The sequence below is a fragment of the Engystomops pustulosus genome, unplaced genomic scaffold (genome assembly GCF_040894005.1).
Source record: "Engystomops pustulosus unplaced genomic scaffold, aEngPut4.maternal MAT_SCAFFOLD_107, whole genome shotgun sequence".
Classification (NCBI taxonomy): domain Eukaryota; kingdom Metazoa; phylum Chordata; class Amphibia; order Anura; family Leptodactylidae; genus Engystomops; species Engystomops pustulosus.
In genome coordinates, this window is record NW_027284989.1 from 82,471 (window position 1) to 102,391 (window position 19,921).

General features: G+C 52.6%; 1 protein-coding gene across 1 annotated transcript in view; it reads left to right on the forward strand.

Annotated features, from left to right (window-relative positions):
- Window positions 1-12,438: 12,438 nt before the first annotated feature.
- OTOG (otogelin) overlaps window positions 12,439-19,921 on the forward strand; it is a gene marked incomplete at its 5' end in the record, with an annotated part of 247,619 nt that continues 240,136 nt past the window's right edge. The window contains 2 exons of the mRNA XM_072131623.1: window positions 12,439-12,492; window positions 12,759-12,834. Coding sequence (XP_071987724.1) covers window positions 12,439-12,492; window positions 12,759-12,834 — 130 coding nt within the window. The remainder of the gene's footprint in view (window positions 12,493-12,758; window positions 12,835-19,921) is intronic.

Sequence of the window (19,921 nt, forward strand, 5' to 3'; positions counted from 1 at the left end):
TATAGATTGTGTCCTCACCTCGTGTCTCCATCTACCCTCCATATAGATTGTGTCCTCACCTCGTGTCTCCATCTACCCTCCATATAGATTGTGTCCTCACCTCGTGTCTCCATCTCCCCTTCATATAGATTGTGTCCTCACCTCGTGTCTAGATCTACCCTCCATATAGATTGTGTCCTCGCCTCGTGTCTCTATCTACCCTCCATATGGATTGTGTCCTCGCCTCGTGTCTCCATCTCCCCTCCATATAGATTGTGACCTCACCTCGTGTCTCCATCTACCCTCCATATGGATTGTGTCCTCGCCTCGTGTCTCCATCTCCCCTCCATATAGATTGTGTCCTCACCTCGTGTCTCCATCTACCCTCCATATGGATTGTGTCCTCGCCTCGTGTCTCCATCTCCCCTCCATATGGATTGTGACCTCACCTCGTGTCTCCATCTCCCCTCCATATAGATTGTGTCCTCACCTCGTGTCTCCATCTACCCTCCATATAGATTGTATCCTCACCTCGTGTCTCCATCTACCCTCCATATGGATTGTGACCTCACCTCGTGTCTCCATCTCCCCTCCATATAGATTGTGTCCTCACCTCGTGTCTCCATCTCCCTTCCATATAGATTGTGACCTCACCTCGTGTCTCCATCTCCCCTCCATATAGATTGTGACCTCACCTCGTGTCTCCATCTACCCTCCATATAGATTGTGTCCTCACCTCGTGTCTCCATCTCCCCTCCATATAGATTTTGTCCTCACCTCGTGTCTCCATCTACCCTCCATATAGATTGTGTCCTCACCTCGTGTCTCCATCTCCCCTCCATATAGATTGTGTCCTCACCTCGTGTCTCCATCTACCCTCCATATAGATTGTGTACTCACCTCGTGTCTCCATCTACCCTCCATATAGATTGTGTCCTCACCTCGTGTCTCCATCTACCCTCCATATAGATTGTGTCCTCACCTCGTGTCTCCATCTACCCTCCATATAGATTGTGTCCTAACCTCCTGTCTCCATCTATCCTCCATATAGATTGTGTCCTAACCTCGTGTCTCCATCTACCCTCCATATAGATTGTGTCCTCACCTCGTGTCTCCATCTACCCTCCATATAGATTGTGTCCTCACCTCGTGTCTCCATCTACCCTCCTCCATATAGATTGTGTCCTCACCTCCTGTCTCCATCTACCCTCCATATAGATTGTGACCTCACCTCCTGTCTCCATCTACCCTCCATATAGATTGTAACCTCACCTCATGTCTCCATCTACCTCCATATAGATTGTGTCCTCACCTCGTGTCTCCATCTACCCCCCATATAGATTGTGTCCTCACCTCGTGTCTCCATCTCCCCTCCATATAGATTGTGTCCTCACCTCGTGACTCCATCTACCCTCCATATAGATTGTGTCCTCACCTCGTGTCTCCATCTACCCACCATATAGATTGTGTCCTCACCTCGTGTCTCCATCTACCCTCCATATAGATTGTGTCCTCACCTCGTGTCTCCATCTACCCTCCATATAGATTGTGTCCTCAACTCCTGTCTCCATCCTCCCTCCATATAGATTGTGTCCTCACCAAGTGTCTCCATCTCCCCTCCATATAGATTGTGTCCTCACCTCGTGTCTCCATCTACCCTCCATATAGATTGTGTCCTCACCTCGTGTCTCCATCTACCCTCCATATAGATTGTGTCCTCACCTCGTGTCTCCATCTACCCTCCATATGGATTGTGTCCTCGCCTCGTGTCTCCATCTCCCCTCCATATGGATTGTGACCTCACCTCGTGTCTCCATCTCCCCTCCATATAGATTGTGTCCTCGCCTCGTGTCTCCATCTACCCTCCATATGGATTGTGTCCTCGCCTCGTGTCTCCATCTCCCCTCCATATAGATTGTGACCTCACCTCGTGTCTCCATCTACCCTCCATATGGATTGTGTCCTCGCCTCGTGTCTCCATCTCCCCTCCATATAGATTGTGTCCTCACCTCGTGTCTCCATCTACCCTCCATATGGATTGTGTCCTCGCCTCGTGTCTCCATCTCCCCTCCATATGGATTGTGACCTCACCTCGTGTCTCCATCTCCCCTCCATATAGATTGTGTCCTCACCTCGTGTCTCCATCTACCCTCCATATAGATTGTATCCTCACCTCGTGTCTCCATCTACCCTCCATATGGATTGTGACCTCACCTCGTGTCTCCATCTCCCCTCCATATAGATTGTGTCCTCACCTCGTGTCTCCATCTCCCCTCCATATAGATTGTGACCTCACCTCGTGTCTCCATCTCCCCTCCATATAGATTGTGTCCTCACCTCGTGTCTCCATCTACCCTCCATATAGATTGTGTCCTCACCTCGTGTCTCCATCTCCCCTCCATATAGATTTTGTCCTCACCTCGTGTCTCCATCTACCCTCCATATAGATTGTGTCCTCACCTCGTGTCTCCATCTCCCCTCCATATAGATTGTGTCCTCACCTCGTGTCTCCATCTACCCTCCATATAGATTGTGTCCTCACCTCGTGTCTCCATCTACCCTCCATATAGATTGTGTCCTCACCTCGTGTCTCCATCTACCCTCCATATAGATTGTGTCCTCACCTCGTGTCTCCATCTACCCTCCATATAGATTTTGTCCTAACCTCCTGTCTCCATCTATCCTCCATATAGATTGTGTCCTAACCTCGTGTCTCCATCTACCCTCCATATAGATTGTGTCCTCACCTCGTGTCTCCATCTACCCTCCATATAGATTGTGTCCTCACCTCGTGTCTCCATCTACCCTCCTCCATATAGATTGTGTCCTCACCTCGTGTCTCCATCTACCCCCCATATAGATTGTGTCCTCACCTCGTGTCTCCATCTCCCCTCCATATAGATTGTGTCCTCACCTCGTGACTCCATCTACCCTCCATATAGATTGTGTCCTCACCTCGTGTCTCCATCTACCCACCATATAGATTGTGTCCTCACCTCGTGTCTCCATCTACCCTCCATATAGATTGTGTCCTCACCTCGTGTCTCCATCTACCCTCCATATAGATTGTGTCCTCAACTCCTGTCTCCATCCTCCCTCCATATAGATTGTGTCCTCACCAAGTGTCTCCATCTCCCCTCCATATAGATTGTGTCCTCACCTCGTGTCTCCATCTACCCTCCATATAGATTGTGTCCTCACCTCGTGTCTCCATCTACCCTCCATATAGATTGTGTCCTCACCTCGTGTCTCCATCTCCCCTCCATATAGATTGTGTCCTCACCTCGTGTCTCCATCTCCCCTCCATATAGATTGTGTCCTCACCTCGTGACTCCATCTACCCTCCATATAGATTGTGTCCTCACCTCGTGACTCCATCTACCCTCCATATAGATTGTGTCCTCACCTCGTGTCTCCATCTCCCCTCCATATAGATTGTGTCCTAACCTCGTGTCTCCATCTACCCTCCATATAGATTGTGTCCTCACCTCGTGTCTCCATCTACCCTCCATATAGATTGTGTCCTCACCTCGTGTCTCCATCTACCCTCCTCCATATAGATTGTGTCCTCACCTCGTGTCTCCATCTACCCCCCATATAGATTGTGTCCTCACCTCGTGTCTCCATCTCCCCTCCATATAGATTGTGTCCTCACCTCGTGACTCCATCTACCCTCCATATAGATTGTGTCCTCACCTCGTGTCTCCATCTACCCACCATATAGATTGTGTCCTCACCTCGTGTCTCCATCTACCCTCCATATAGATTGTGTCCTCACCTCGTGTCTCCATCTACCCTCCATATAGATTGTGTCCTCAACTCCTGTCTCCATCCTCCCTCCATATAGATTGTGTCCTCACCAAGTGTCTCCATCTCCCCTCCATATAGATTGTGTCCTCACCTCGTGTCTCCATCTACCCTCCATATAGATTGTGTCCTCACCTCGTGTCTCCATCTACCCTCCATATAGATTGTGTCCTCACCTCGTGTCTCCATCTCCCCTCCATATAGATTGTGTCCTCACCTCGTGTCTCCATCTCCCCTCCATATAGATTGTGTCCTCACCTCGTGACTCCATCTACCCTCCATATAGATTGTGTCCTCACCTCGTGACTCCATCTACCCTCCATATAGATTGTGTCCTCACCTCGTGTCTCCATCTCCCCTCCATATAGATTGTGTCCTCACCTCGTGTCTCCATTTACCCTCCATATAGATTGTGTCCTCACCTCGTGTCTCCATCTACCCTCCATATAGATTGTGTCCTCACCTCGTGTCTCCATCTCCCCTCCATATAGATTGTGTCCTCACCTCGTGTCTCCATTTACCCTCCATATAGATTGTGTCCTCACCTCGTGTCTCCATCTCCCCTCCATATAGATTGTGTCCTCACCTCGTGACTCCATCTACCCTCCATATAGATTGTGTCCTCACCTCGTGACTCCATCTACCCTCCATATAGATTGTGTCCTCACCTCGTGTCTCCATCTACCCACCATATAGAGTGTGAGTCTTCTCGGTAGATGGCTCCTCTTTCCACCTGCACTTTTCGACACTTGGGTTGTCATCTAATGTATTTGAACCCATTTCAAATGTACAGCAACTTTGGTTCTCTAAATAATTATAACAAGGGGAGTTGGATTCTCTAGATCCTGCTTGATCTTGTTCTGAGTCCGATCCCCTGGAGGCCCCGGCTCCACATTTCAGTATCGCGGCCGCCATATGCAAGACCTGTGGTCGTCTGCTTGTCCGTGCCTCACTTCACCTTCCTGTGGTTTATCATTTCTCACCCACAGTCAAGGTTCAGTCCCAATTCAGTTTCCGCTCGGTATCACACACACGGAGCGCGGCGTCTCGCCAATAGTTTTCCTTTCATCTGAAATGCACGCACAGGTTTACAACATTGGACCAACTCCAGGACTAATTTGTCTCTGATCCAAAGATTACTCAGAAACTACAGCAAACAAAACTTCCTGGAGACCCGCTCTCACGTTACCCTGAATATAGAGAAATCCCACAGGTAGCAGCACCGAGACCCTGGAGACGTCTGATAGGAGGAGGAAGAGACATGTACCCCCTCCAAAACCTCAGCACCCAAGGTCAATATAGACCTGACAACCCTCATATTGTGGAGACTCTCGAATGTGAGTGAAGAAGAGAGGCTCGTGTAATGTATAAGTATAGACCACGTGTGACATATAGGGCACATTTACTTATCCGTCCTCGCAGGTCACAGAAAGTGCATTGTCCGTGTATAATGCGCTGTGCAGGGAGTCACTAAGATCCTGCCCCGATATCCTGCATGTGTCACTTCCCCACTCAGGTCCCCGGAGTTCACCTTCTTCTTCCTGGTGCATGTAAGTGCATTGTCCGTGTATAATGCGCTGTGCGGGGAGTCACTAAGATCCTGCGCCTGATATCCTGCATGTGTCACTTCCCCGCTCAGGTCCCCGGAGTTCACCTTCTTCTTCCTGGTGCATGTAAGTGCATTGTCCGTGTATAATGCGCTGTGCGGGGAGTCACTAAGATCCTGCACCCGATATCCTGCATGTGTCGCTTCCCCGCTCAGGTCCCCGGAGTTCACCTTCTTCTGCCTGGTGCATGTAAGTGCATTGTCTGTGTATAATGCGCTGTGCAGGGAGTCACTATGATCCTGCCCCCGATATCCTGCATGTGTCTCTTCCCCGCTCAGGTCCCCGGAGTTCACCTTCTTCTTCCTGGTGCATGTAAGTGCATTGTCCGTGTATAATGCGCTGTGCGGGGAGTCACTAAGATCCTGCCCCCGATATCCTGCATGTGTCTCTTCCCCGCTCAGGTCCCCGGAGTTCACCTTCTTCTTCCTGGTGCATGTAAGTGCATTGTCCGTGTATAATGCGCTGTGCGGGGAGTCACTAAGATCCTGCGCCCGATATCCTGCATGCGTCGCTTCCCCGCTCAGGTCCCCGGAGTTCACCTTCTTCTTCCTGGTGCATGTAAGTGCATTGTCCGTGTATAATGCGCTGTGCGGGAAGTCACTAAGATCCTGCACCCGATATCCTGCATGTGTCACTTCCCCGCTCAGGTCCCCGGAGTTCACCTTCTTCTTCCTGGTGCATGTAAGTGCATTGTCCGTCTATAATGCGCTGTGCGGGGAGTCACTAAGATCGTGCGCCCGATATCCTGCATGTGTCACTTCCCCGCTCAGGTCCCTGGAGTTCACCTTCTTCTTCCTGGTGCATGTAAGTGCATTGTCCGTGTATAATGCGCTGTGCGGGGAGTCAATAAGATCCTGCGCCCGATATCCTGTATGTGTCGCTTCCCCGCTCAGGTCCCCGGAGTTCACCTTCTTCTTCCTGGTGCATGTAAGTGCATTGTCCGTGTATAATGCGCTGTGCGAGGAATCACTAAGATCATGGGTCTGATATCCTGCATGTGTCGCTTCCCGCTCAGGTCCCTGGAGTTCACCTTCTTCTTCCTGGTGCATGTAAGTGCATTGTCCATATATAATGCACTGTGCGGGGAGTCACTAAGATCCTGCACCCGATATCCTGCATGTGTCACTTCCCCGCTCAGGTCCCCGGAGTTCACCTTCTTCTTCCTGGTGCATGTAAGTGCATTGTCCGTGTATAATGCGCTGTGCAGGGAGTCACTAAGATCCTGCGTCCGATATCCTGCATGTGTCGCTTCCCCGCTCAGGTCCCCGGAGTTCACCTTCTTCTTCCTGGTGCATGTAAGTGCATTGTCCGTGTAAAATGCGCTGTGCGGGGAGTCACTAAGATCCTGCGCCCGATATCCTGCATGTGTCGCTTCCCCGCTCAGGTCCCTGGAGTTCACCTTCTTCTTTCTGGTGCATGTAAGTGCATTGTCCGTGTATAATGTGCTGTGCGGGGAGTCACTAAGATCCTACCCCCGATATCCTGCATGTGTCGCTTCCCCGCTCAGGTCCCTGGAGTTCACCTTCTTCTTCCTGGTGCATGTAAGTGCTTTGTCCGTGTATAATGCGCTGTGCAGGGAGTCACTAAGATCCTGCACCCGATATCCTGCATGTGTCACTTCGTGCTCAGGTCCCTGGAGTTCACCTTCTTCTTCCTGGTACATGTAAGTGCATTGTCCGTGTATAATGCGCTGTGCAGGGAGTCACTAAGATCCTGCACCCGATATATCCTGCATGTGTCGCTTCCCCACTCAGGTCCCTGGAGTTCACCTTCTTCTTCCTGGTGCATGTAAGTGCATTGTCCGTGTAAAATGCGCTGTGCGGGGAGTCACTAAGATCCTGCGCCCGATATCCTGCATGTGTCGCTTCCCCGCTCAGGTCCCTGGAGTTCACCTTCTTCTTTCTGGTGCATGTAAGTGCATTGTCCGTGTATAATTTGCTGTGCGGGGAGTCACTAAGATCCTGCGCCCGATATCCTGCATGTGTCACTTCCCCGCTCAGGTCCCTGGAGTTCACCTTCTTCTTCCTGGTGCATGTAAGTGCATTGTCCGTGTATAATGCGCTGTGCGGGGAGTCACTAAGATCCTGCACCCGATATCCTGCATGTGTCGCTTCCCCGCTCAGGTCCCTGGAGTTCACCTTCTTCTTCCTGGTGCATGTAAGTGCATTGTCCGTATATAATTCACTGTGCGGGGAGTCACTAAGATCCTGCGCCCGATATCCTGCATGTGTCGCTTCCCCGCTCAGGTCCCTGGAGTTCACCTTCTTCTTTCTGGTGCATGTAAGTGCTTTGTCCGTGTATAATGCGCTGTGCAGGGAGTCACTAAGATCCTGCACCCGATATCCTGCATGTGTCACTTCCCCGCTCAGGTCCCCGGAGTTCACCTTCTTCTTCCTGGTACATGTAAGTGCATTGTCCGTGTATAATGCGCTGTGCAGGGAGTCACTAAGATCCTGCACCCGATATATCCTGCATGTGTCGCTTCCCCACTCAGGTCCCTGGAGTTCACCTTCTTCTTCCTGGTGCATGTAAGTGCATTGTCCGTGTAAAATGCGCTGTGCGGGGAGTCACTAAGATCCTGCGCCCGATATCCTGCATGTGTCGCTTCCCCGCTCAGGTCCCTGGAGTTCACCTTCTTCTTCCTGGTGCATGTAAGTGCATTGTCCGTGTATAATGCGCTGTGCGGGGAGTCACTAAGATCCTACCCCCGATATCCTGCATGTGTCGCTTCCCCGCTCAGGTCCCTGGAGTTCACCTTCTTCTTCCTGGTGCATGTAAGTGCATTGTCCGTATATAATGCACTGTGCGGGGAGTCACTAAGATCCTGCGCCCGATATCCTGCATGTGTCACTTCGTGCTCAGGTCCCTGGAGTTCACCTTCTTCTTCCTGGTGCATGTAAGTGCATTGCCCGTGTATAATGCTCTGTGCGGGGAGTCACTAAGATCCTGCACCCGATATCCTGCATGTGTCACTTCCCCGCTCAGGTCCCCGGAGTTCACCTTCTTCTTCCTGGTACATGTAAGTGCATTGTCCGTGTGTAATGCGCTGTGCAGGAAGTCACTAAGATCCTGCACCCGATATATCCTGCATGTGTCGCTTCCCCACTCAGGTCCCTGGAGTTCACCTTCTTCTTCCTGGTGCATGTAAGTGCATTGTCCGTGTACAATGCGCTGTGCGAGGAGTCACTAAGATCCTGCGTCCGATATCCTGCATGTGTCGCTTCCCCGCTCAGGTCCCTGGAGTTCACCTTCTTCTTCCTGGTGCATGTAAGTGCATTGTCCGTGTATAATGTGCTGTGCGGGGAGTCACTAAGATCCTGCGCCCGATATCCTGCATATGTCACCTCCCTGCTCAGGTCCCCGGAGTTCACCTTCTTCTTCCTGGTGCATGTAAGTGCATTGTTCGTGTATAATGCGCTGTGTGGGGAGTCACTAAGATCCTGCACCCGATACCCTGCATGTGTCGCTTCCCCGCTCAGGTCCCCGGAGTTCACCTTCTTCTTCCTGGTGCATGTAAGTGCATTGTCCGTGTATAATGCGCTGTGCGGGGAGTCACTAAGATCCTGCGCCCGATATCCTGCATGTGTCGCTTCCCCGCTCAGGTCCCTGGAGTTTACCTTCTTCGTCCTGGTGCATGTAAGTGCATTGTCCGTGTATAATGCACTGTGCGGGGAGTCGCTAAGATCGTGCATCCGATATCCTGCATGTGTCACCTCCCTGCTCAGGTCCCAGGAGTTCACCTTCTCCTCCCCGGTGCATGTAAGTGCATTGTCCGTGTTTAATGCGCTGAGCGGGGAGTCACTAAGATCCTGCACCCGATATCCTGCATGTGTCGTTTCCCCACTCAGGTCCCTGGAGTTCACCTTCTTTGTCCTGGTGCATGTAAGTGCATTGTCCGTGTATAATGCGCTGTGCGGGGAGTCACTATGATCCTGCACCCGATATCCTGCATGTGTCGCTTCCCCGCTCAGGTCCCTGGAGTTCACCTTCTTCGTCCTGGTGCATGTAAGTGCATTGTCTGTGTATAATGCGCTGTGCGGGGAGTCACTAAGATCGTGCGCCCGATATCCTGCATGTGTCGCTTCCCCGCTCAGGTCCCCGGGGTTCACCTACTTCTTCCTGGTGCATGTAAGTGCATTGTCCGTGTATAATGCGCTGTGCAGGGAGTCACTAAGATCCTGCACCCGATATCCTGCATGTGTCGCTTCCCCGCTCAGGTCCCTGGAGTTCACCTTCTTCTTCCTGGTACATGTAAGTGCATTGTCCGCTTATAATGCGCTGTGCGGGGAGTCACTAAGACCCTGCCCCCGATATCCTGCATGTGTCGCTTCCCCGCTCAGGTCCCCGGAGTTCACCTTCTTCGTTCTGGTGCATGTAAGTGCATTGTCCGTGTATAATGCGCTGTGCGGCGAGTCACTAAGATCCTGCACCCGATATCCTGCATGTGTCACTTCCCCGCTCAGGTCCCTGGAGTTCACCTTCTTCTTCCTGGTGCATGTAAGTGCATTGTCCGTGTATAATGCGCTGTGCGGGGAGTCACTAAGATCGTGCCCCGATATCCTGCATGTGTCGCTTCCCCGCTCAGGTCCCTGGAGTTCACCTTCTTCTTCCTGGTGCATGTAAGTGCATTGTCCGTGTATAATGCGCTGTGCGGGGAGTAACTAAGATCCTGCGCCTGATATCCTGCATGTGTCGCTTCCCCGCTCAGGTCCCCGGAGTTCACCTTCTTCTTCCTGGTGCATGTAAGTGCATTGTCTGTGTATAATGCGCAGTGCAGGGAGTCACTAAGATCCTGCGCCCGATATCCTGCATGTGTCACTTCCCCGCTCAGGTCCCTGGAGTTCACCTTCTTCTTCCTGGTGCATGTAAGTGCATTGTCCGTGTATAATGCGCTGTTCAGGGAGTCACTAAGATCCTGCGCCCGATATCCTGCATGTGTCACTTCCCCGCTCAGGTCCCCGGAGTTCACCTTCTTCCTGGTGCATCTAAGTGCATTGTCCGTGTATAATGCGCTGTGCGGGGAGTCACTAAGATCGTGCCCCCGATATCCTGCATGTGTCACTTCCCCGCTCAGGTCCCTGGAATTCACCTTCTTCTTCCTGCTGCATGTAAGTGCATTGTTCATGTATAATGCGCTGTGCGGGGAGTCACTAAGATCCTGCGCCTCGATTTCCTGCATGTGTCGCTTCCCCGCTCAGGTCCCCGGAGTTCACCTTCTTCTTCCTGGTGCATGTAAGTGCATTGTCCGTGTATAATGCGCTGTGCGGGGAGTCACTAAGATCCTGCACCCGATATCCTGCATGTGTCACTTCCCCGCTCAGGTCCCCGGAGTTCACCTTCTTCTTCCTGGTGCATGTAAGTGCATTGTCTGTGTATAATGCACTGTGCGGGAAATCACTAAGATTCTGCCACCGATATCCTGCATGTGTCGCTTCCCCGCTCAGGTCCCCGGAGTTCACCTTCTTCTTCCTGGTGCATGTAAGTGCATTGTCCATGTATAATGTGCTGTATGGGGAGTCACTAAGACCGTGCGTCCGATATCCTGCATGTGTCGCTTCCCCGCTCAGTTCCCTGGAGTTCACCTTCTTCTTCCTGGTGCATGTAAGTGCATTGTCCGTGTATAATGTGCTGTGCAGGGAGTTACTAAGATCCTGCACCCGATATCCTGCATGTGTCGCTTCCCCGCTCAGGTCCCTGGAGTTCACCTTCTTCTTCCTGGTGCATGTAAGTGCATTGTCCGTGTATAATGTGCTGTGCAGGGAGTTACTAAGATCCTGCACCCGATATCCTGCATGTGTCGCTTCCCCGCTCAGGTCCCTGGAGTTCACCTTCTTCTTCCTGGTGCATGTAAGTGCATTGTCCGTGTATAATGTGCTGTGCGGGGAGTCACTAAGATCCTGTGCCTGATATCCTGCATGTGTCACTTCCCCGCTCAGGTCCCCGGAGTTCACCTTCTTCTTCCTGGTGCATGTAAGTGCATTGTCAGTGTATAATGCGCTGTGCGGGGAGTCACTAAGATCGTGCCCCCGATATCCTGCATGTGTCACTTCCCCGCTCAGGTCCCTGGAGTTCACCTTCTTCTTCCTGGTGCATGTAAGTGCATTGTCTGTGTATAATGCGCTGTGCGGGGAGTCACTAAGATCGTGCCCCCGATATCCTGCATGTGTCGCTTCCCCGCTCAGGTCCCTGGAGTTCACCTTCTTCTTCCTGGTGCATGTAAGTGCATTGTCCGTGTATAATGCGTTGTGCGGGGAGTCACTAAGATCGAGTGGCTGATATCCTGCAGGTGTCGCTTCCCCGCTCAGGTCCCCGGAGTTCACCTTCTTCTTCCTGGTGCATGTAAGTGCATTGTCATGCAATACAATTTGAATCTTAAATCTTGCGCTTAGTCCGAATCAGTCGCATTGTCTGACGGCCCGGCCCCCGATTTCTGTCGCATGGAAGCAGTGCAGCTGTGTCAAAATCAGATCAAGTGCGACACAATCCCAGCTCAGACACCTGTTATACCTGTCACAGCCGTGCAAAACCTGAAAACGTCAGAAATTCAGATGAAAGTGCGTCCGTGGACCCTTAGTAAGTAAGCTGCAACGTCTGTGCCAAAACGTTGCATTATCTGCAGGTGGCGGAATAGATGGCGTTTATTTGTGTGTGAACTGCGGCTTATACTTGTGTTAGTATTACCTGAGCCACGCCCTGCTCCTTGCATTTCTGTCCTGCCCAGCAAGGGTTACCAGCTGGTGGACAGTTCCCCCAGTGTCCTGCAGGAGGCGCCCGGGAGCTGCCTCATATACCTGCCCATTCCCATCACACCTGGCTGGTTATTTGAGTCTTGTCTTACCTGTGTTTCTAGTTCAGTTTTACCTTTCTCCATTTGTCTGCCTGTATCTGGACCTGTATATAACCTGCTTGATCTTTATCTGGACCTGTCCGGTGTATACCCTGCCTGTACCTGTATCTGGACCTGCCTGAAGACCTGTCTATATCTATTGTTTTGTCCCTGTCTCAGTCCTGTGTCAGTTTCTGTTACCAATGTGAACACTGACCTATATCTGTATCCCGGTTACCTGTCCGCTCCACCATCCAGCAGCTGCCAGACGCAGTAAGTTTTCCCTGTCATCTTGTAGGGTCACTCAGGGACCATCAGGTAGGTTCCTGATAGCGGGTTTCCCCTTACCAGGGTGGTTCATCTGCTATATGCAGCGCCATAGCCCGCAGGGACGTCGCAGGGGGAGTTCCCACCACCTACCTAGTCTGACAGCGAGCGCCAAGCCTGGTTGTGGTTGCGCGGTTGCTGGACAGGTACTGACATGAGCCCTATATGCACAAGAAATTGTGGCTGATTATTATGCTTATTCCCTTATTTAGGAAAGCAGAAAAAGCAGCAGGTGGCGGACTGGACCGGCACCGGCGCTGGAGCGGAGGATTCCTAAAGTAAAGTGCGGTACGTTACATTTTGGGACACAGCGGCCATGTACAACATCTCCCACCGGGGCCTGATCTGTTTAGTGGCTGGAGGAATCCGTGGCCGTGAATTCCTGGTGGCCGGCTAGCGCAGCCTGGTGCTCATGGGGGGTCACAGTGCTGGGTGTGGGGACCGGCAGCTCTCCAGCGGGTGGAGGGACAGACCATCATGTGTAGGTAGGGACCCCTGGAGATGGAGGACGGGGCGCCCTTGTGTTGTGATAAGATGTATGAGCGTCGCCAGTCCACTCTATACCACACAACTAGGTAATAATCCAGGACAGACAACCTTCTCTAGACACAAAGCTTGGATTTCAGGCCCAGAGACCACCAGACGTTCCTCTGTGTCCCTTCCCTTCCCCTTTGTCCCTTCCCTTCCCCTTTGTCCCTTCCCTTCCCCTTTGTCCCTTCCCTTCCCCTGTGTCCCTTCCCCTGTGTCCCTTCCCCTGTGTCCCTTCCCTTCCCCTGTGTCCCTTCCCTTCCCCTGTGTCCCTTCCCTTCCCCTGTGTCCCTTCCCTTCTCACTACTCCTTATACAGAGTCTTCTCTTCTTATACCATTTTCTTCACATTGACAAACATGTGGAGGATCTTATTTCTGGTTGAAACAAAATTACAAACTCCAGTTCCCGCAGAAGTAATTGCTAATTATTGGTCACAATACGTGGATCCGTGGGCACAATAGCCATATCCTAGGTCGGACGCTTTCCATTATATGACCACGTGTAAGACGTCACCTGCCACCCCATTCTTCTTGTCTACAGATGAGGTATCACCCTGAGTCTAGAGCCACGTGCAATGTCTGCTCTTTCCTGCTCTCATCTACACATCATACAGCACCTACAGTCATACAGTCATCATGAATAACCTCCTAGGTCAGATCAATGGCTACCCATTGGTGGTCTGTACCGTGGCACCAGAGAACAGTCTCACCTCCTCCTCTGCGGTTAGAAATGGAAGATTCCCTGGGATCTTCTGCTCCTCTCTTGGTTCCCCTCCACTGGATCCCACCATTCCCTAACGATCCTATGCTGGGAATTAGGGATAGAGAGTGCAGATCACCAAGGTAAAGGGTAAGTATTCATTTATTCCATACATTCACAAGAACATCAATAAAAACAAGCGCATCACAAAACTGTAAAAGACGATAAACACCTCGCCGACCTAGGTTTTGCTTCTTCAGGCTTCTTCCAAGGCATCCGGGGAAGAGGTGGGGTACACAGTGGGATCCAGAGGAGGGGAACGGAGATAAAAGCAGAAAATCCTAGGAAATTTTCCATTTTTAACCCCAGAAGAGGTGAGACTGTGCATGGGGTTAATATGTAAGGATATATTATGGAGGGGAGCACTGACATTCTTGACTTTGCGACATTTTTGGCTATTGTTGGGGTGTGCCACATGGACATGGTGAGAGGCAGTGACTGGTGCCATGTGATACAGGGGACATGGGGAGAGGCAGTGACTGGTGCCATGGAATACAGAGGACATGGTGAGAGGCAGTGACTGGTGCCATGGGATACAGGGGACATGGTGTGAGGAAGTGACTGGTGCCATGGGATACAGGGGGCATGGTGAGAGGCAGTGACTGGTGCCATGGGATACAGAGGACATGGTGAGAGGCAGTGACTGGTGCCATGGGATACAGAGGACATGGTGAGAGGCAGTGACTCCTCTAGACTGTCAATCCCTTTTTCCGGATGTTGAATTTCTGCAGACTACAGTTAGTAAAACATTCAACTTCCAGTCCCTTATTATAGCCTGGGCACCGGCTGCAGCAGCTTCAGCTGATTGGAGAGGGCTGGTTGGATCTCGGGCCTCAGGAGTGCTCAGCCTGGTCAGGTAGCTTCAGCCCGGAGGGCAGTGACTGGTGCCATGGGATATAGAGGACATGGTGAGAGGCAGTGACTGGTGCCACGGGATATAGAGGACATGGGGAGAGGCAGTGACTGGCGCCATGGGATACAGGGGACATGGGGAGAGGCAGTGACTGGTGCCATGGGATACAGGGGACATGGTGAGAGGCAGTGACTGGTGCCATGGAATACAGAGGACATGGTGAGAGGCAGTGACTGGTGCCATGGGATACAGGGGACATGGTGAGAGGCAGTGACTGGCACCATGGGATACAGGGGACATGGGGAGAGGCAGTGACTGGCGCCATGGGATACAGGGGACATGGAGAAAGGCAGTGACTGGTGCCATGGGATACAGAGGACATAGGGAGAGGCAGTGACTGGTGCCATGGGATACAGAGGACATGGTGAGAGGCAGTGACTGGTGCCATGGAATACAGAGGACATGGTGAGAGGCAGTGACTGGTGCCATGGGATACAGGGGACATGGTGAGAGGCAGTGACTGGTGCCATGGAATACAGAGGACATGGTGAGAGGCAGTGACTGGTGCCATGGGATACAGGGGACATGGGGAGAGGCAGTGACTGGTGCCATGGGATACAGAGGACATGGTGAGAGGCAGTGACTGGTGCCATGGAATACAGAGGACATGGTGAGAGGCAGTGACTGGTGCCATGGGATACAGGGGACATGGGGAGAGGCAGTGACTGGTGCCATGGGATACAGAGGACATGGTGAGAGGCAGTGACTGGTGCCATGGAATACAGAGGACATGGTGATAGGCAGGGACTGGTGCCATGGGATACAGAGGACATGGTGAGAGGCAGTGACTGGTGCCATGGGATACAGAGGACATGGTGAGAGGCAGTGACTGGTGCCATGTGATACAGGGGACATGGGGAGAGGCAGTGACTGGTGCCATGGAATACAGAGGACATGGTGAGAGGCAGTGACTGGTGCCATGGGATACAGGGGACATGGTGTGAGGAAGTGACTGGTGCCATGGGATACAGGGGACATGGTGAGAGGCAGTGACTGGTGTCATGGGATACAAAGGACATGGTGAGAGGCAGTGACTGGTGCCATGGAATACAGAGGACATGGTGAGAGGCAGTGACTGGTGCCATGGGATACAGAGGACATGGTGAGAGGCAGTGACTGGTGCCATGGGATACAGAGGACATGGTGAGAGGCAGTGACTGGTGCCATGGGATACAGAGGACATGGTGAGAGGTAGTGACTGGTGCCATGGAATACAGAGGACATGGTGAGAGGCAGTGACTGGTGCCATGGAATACAGAGGACATGGGGAGAGGCAGTGACTGGTGCCATGGGATACAGAGGACATGGTGAGAAGCAGTGACTGGTGCCATGGGATACAGAGGACATGGTGAGAGGCAGTGACTGGTGCCATGGAATACAGGGGACATGGTGAGAGGCAGTGACTGGTGCCATGGGATACAGGGGACATAGGGAGAGGCAGTGACTGGTGCCATGGGATACAGGGGACATGGGGAGAGGCAGTGACTGGTGCCATGGGATACAGAGGACATGGGGAGAGGCAGTGACTGGTGCCATGGGATACAGAGGACATGGTGAGAGGCAGTGACTGGTGCCATGGGATACAGGGGACATGGTGAGAGGCAGTGACTGGTGCCATGGGATACAGGGGACATGGTGAGAGGCAGTGACTGGTGCCATGGGATACAGGGGACATGGTGAGAGGCAGTGACTGGTGCCATGGGATACAGGGGACATAGGGAGAGGCAGTGACTGGTGCCATGGGATACAGGGGACATAGGGAGAGGCAGTGACTGGTGCCATGGGAAACAGGAGACATAGGGAGAGGCAGTGACTGGTGCCATGGGATACAGGGGACATGGTGAGAGGCAGTGACTGGTGCCATGGGATACAGGGGACATGGTGAGAGGCAGTGACTGGTGCCATGGGATACAGGGGACATAGGGAGAGGCAGTGACTGGTGCCATGGGATACAGGGGACATAGGGAGAGGCAGTGACTGGTGCCATGGGATACAGGGGACATGGTGAGAGGCAGTGACTGGTGCCATGGGATACAGGGGACATGGTGAGAGGCAGTGACTGGTGCCATGGGATACAGGGGACATGGTGAGAGGCAGTGACTGGTGCCATGGGATACAGGGGACATGGTGAGAGGCAGTGACTGGTGCCATGGGATACAGGGGACATGGTGAGAGGCAGTGACTGGTGCCATGGGATACAGGGGACATGGTGAGAGGCAGTGACTGGTGCCATGGGATACAGGGGACATAGGGAGAGGCAGTGACTGGTGCCATGGGATACAGGGGACATGGTGAGAGGCAGTGACTGGTGCCATGGGATACAGGGGACCTGGTGAGAGGCAGTGACTGGTGCCATGGGATACAGGGGACATGGGGAGAGGCAGTGACTGGTGCCATGGGATACAGGGGACATGGTGAGAGGCAGTGACTGGTGCCATGGGATACAGGGGACATGGTGAGAGGCAGTGACTGGTGCCATGGGATACAGGGGACATGGTGAGAGGCAGTGACTGGTGCCATGGGATACAGGGGACCTGGTGAGAGGCAGTGACTGGTGCCATGGGATACAGGGGACCTGGTGAAAGGCAGTGACTGGTGCCATGGGATGCAGGGGACATAGGGAGAGGCAGTGACTGGTGCCATGGGATACAGGGGACATGGTGAGAGGCAGTGACTGGCGCCATGGGACACCAGGGTAGTTTCATTATTTATTGCACTCACGCAATGAATCATGTGATCAATCTGGAGGTGTGTCCTTTCGGAACCTGGAACCTGCATTATTGTATACTTATTGTCAGTATACGATAATGCAGGTTGTTCTTCCTCCGAGAAAGGCACGAGAAAGGGCGTCAGCCTTGATGTTCCTCTCGGCAGGGCGGAAATGAATGAGGAAATCGAACCGGGCGAAGAAGAGTGACCAGCGGGCTTGACGTGGATTTAGTCGTTGAGCAGATTGGAGGTAGAGAAGGTTCTTGTGGTCCGTATAAATGCTGACCGGAAACCGAGCTCCCTCCAGGAGGTAACGCCACTCTTCTAAGGCAAGCTTAATCGCCAATAGTTCACGATCTCCTTTGGAATAATTCCTCTCAGCGGAGGAGAAACTCTTGGAGAAAAATCCGCAGGTGACAGTTCGGCCTTTGGAACCCTTCTGCGTGAGCACTGCACCGGCCCCCACCGAGGATGCATCTACTTCCAGATGGAAAGGCTTCTCTGTGTCAGGACGTACCAGTACTGGGGCTGAAGCGAACTTGGACTTTAAGTTCGTGAAGGCCTCCTCAGCGGACGAAGGCCAGAGTCGGGGGTTAGCACCCTTCTTGGTGAGCGCCAGGATGGGGGATACCAGCGAGGAGAAGTGTGGGATGAACTGCCGGTAGTAATTCGCAAAGCCTAGAAACCGCTGTATAGCGCATAGTCCTACTGGACGGGGCCACTGAAGAACCGCAGACAACTTTGCAGGATCCATCTGAAGGCCTCTGTCAGAGATTATATAGCCAAGAAACGGGATACTCTGCAGATGGAATAGACACTTTTCTAGTTTGGCATAGAGGCGATTGGCCCTTAAACGACTGAGGACTTGCCGTACATGAACTTGGTGGGGCTCAAGGTCCGGAGAGAAAACCAGGATATCATCCAAATAGACCACAACACAGACATAAAGTAAGTCTCTAAAAATGTCGTTAACGAATTCCTGGAAGACGGCCGGTGCGTTACAAAGTCCAAACGGCATTACCAGGTACTCGAAGTGACCATCACGGGTATTAAAGGCGGTCTTCCACTCATCTCCCTGGCGGATACGAATGAGATTGTAGGCCCCTCGAAGATCCAATTTGGAGAAAATCTTGGCTCCATGAAGACGGTCAAACAATTCCGTGATCAACGGCAATGGATAGCGGTTCTTAACGGTGATCTTGTTAAGTCCGCGGTAGTCAATGCACGGACGGAGTGACCCGTCTTTCTTGGTCACAAAGAAAAAACCTGCACCAGCCGGAGAAGAGGACTTACGAATAAATCCTTTTTGCAGGTTTTCCTTGATATAGTCAGACATGGCCGCTGTTTCAGGTACTGATAGCGGGTACACACGACCCCGCGGAGGAGAGGTACCCGGCAGCAGATCCACTGGACAATCGTAAGGACGGTGAGGCGGCAATGTCTCGGCTTGATTCTTAGAGAAGACATCAGAAAAGTCCTGATAGCAAACAGGAAGACCCTCCAGGGCCTTGGGAGCCACAGCTGAAGCCAGGACTGGTACTGGAAGAGACATCTTCACACAGCGGGACAAACAATTAGGACCCCACTGAAGGATCTCCCCCGACTTCCAGTCAAGAACGGGTGCGTGGAGCTGCAACCAGGGTAGGCCCAACAGGATGGAGGAGGTGGAGCGCGGAAGTACATAAAAAGACAAACGCTCCCTGTGCAGCACACCGACTTGCATGGACAGAGGCTTGGTGCAGTACTGGACCGGGTCGGAGAGGATTTGGCCACTGACAGAGGAGATGACCAAAGGATTTTCTAGACGAACCACAGGGATGTGATGCCGGGAGACCAGGGCGGCATCCACGAAGTTCCCTGCAGAACCGGAGTCCAAGAAAGCTGAGACATGGATCTGGGTGCGGGTACCAACACAGAGAAGAACAGGAATCATCAGGTGTGGAGAAGCTTTACTTGCACCTAGGGACGCTTCTCCCAAGAACCCTAGGTGCTGGCGTTTCCCGGACGCTGGGGACGGATGGGACAAGTCCCAAGGAAGTGCTCAGGGCTGGCACAATACAGGCAGAGGTTACGCTGACGTCTTCTATTGCGTTCCTGAGAAGAGAGTCTGGCCCTGTCCACCTCCATAGGCTCCTCGGCAGATGGTGCTACAGGAGGCTGGAGTGGCCTGTGGAAAGTAGGTGCCAGGCGGGGAAGACGTCGTGGGCGGACTTGGGGTTGTTCAAGACGTAACTCCTCGACACGCTCCCTAAAACGCACATCAATACGGGTGGCCAAGGTAATGAGAGCATTCAGGGTAGGCGGCAAATCCCGGGCGGCCAGAGCGTCCTTAACGTGAGAGGAGAGTCCCTTCTTAAAAGCTGCGGACAGAGCCTCATCATTCCAGGAGAGTTCCGAAGCCAGAGTACGGAACTGGATGGCATACTCTCCCACGGAAGAGTTCCCCTGGCGTAGATTCAACAGT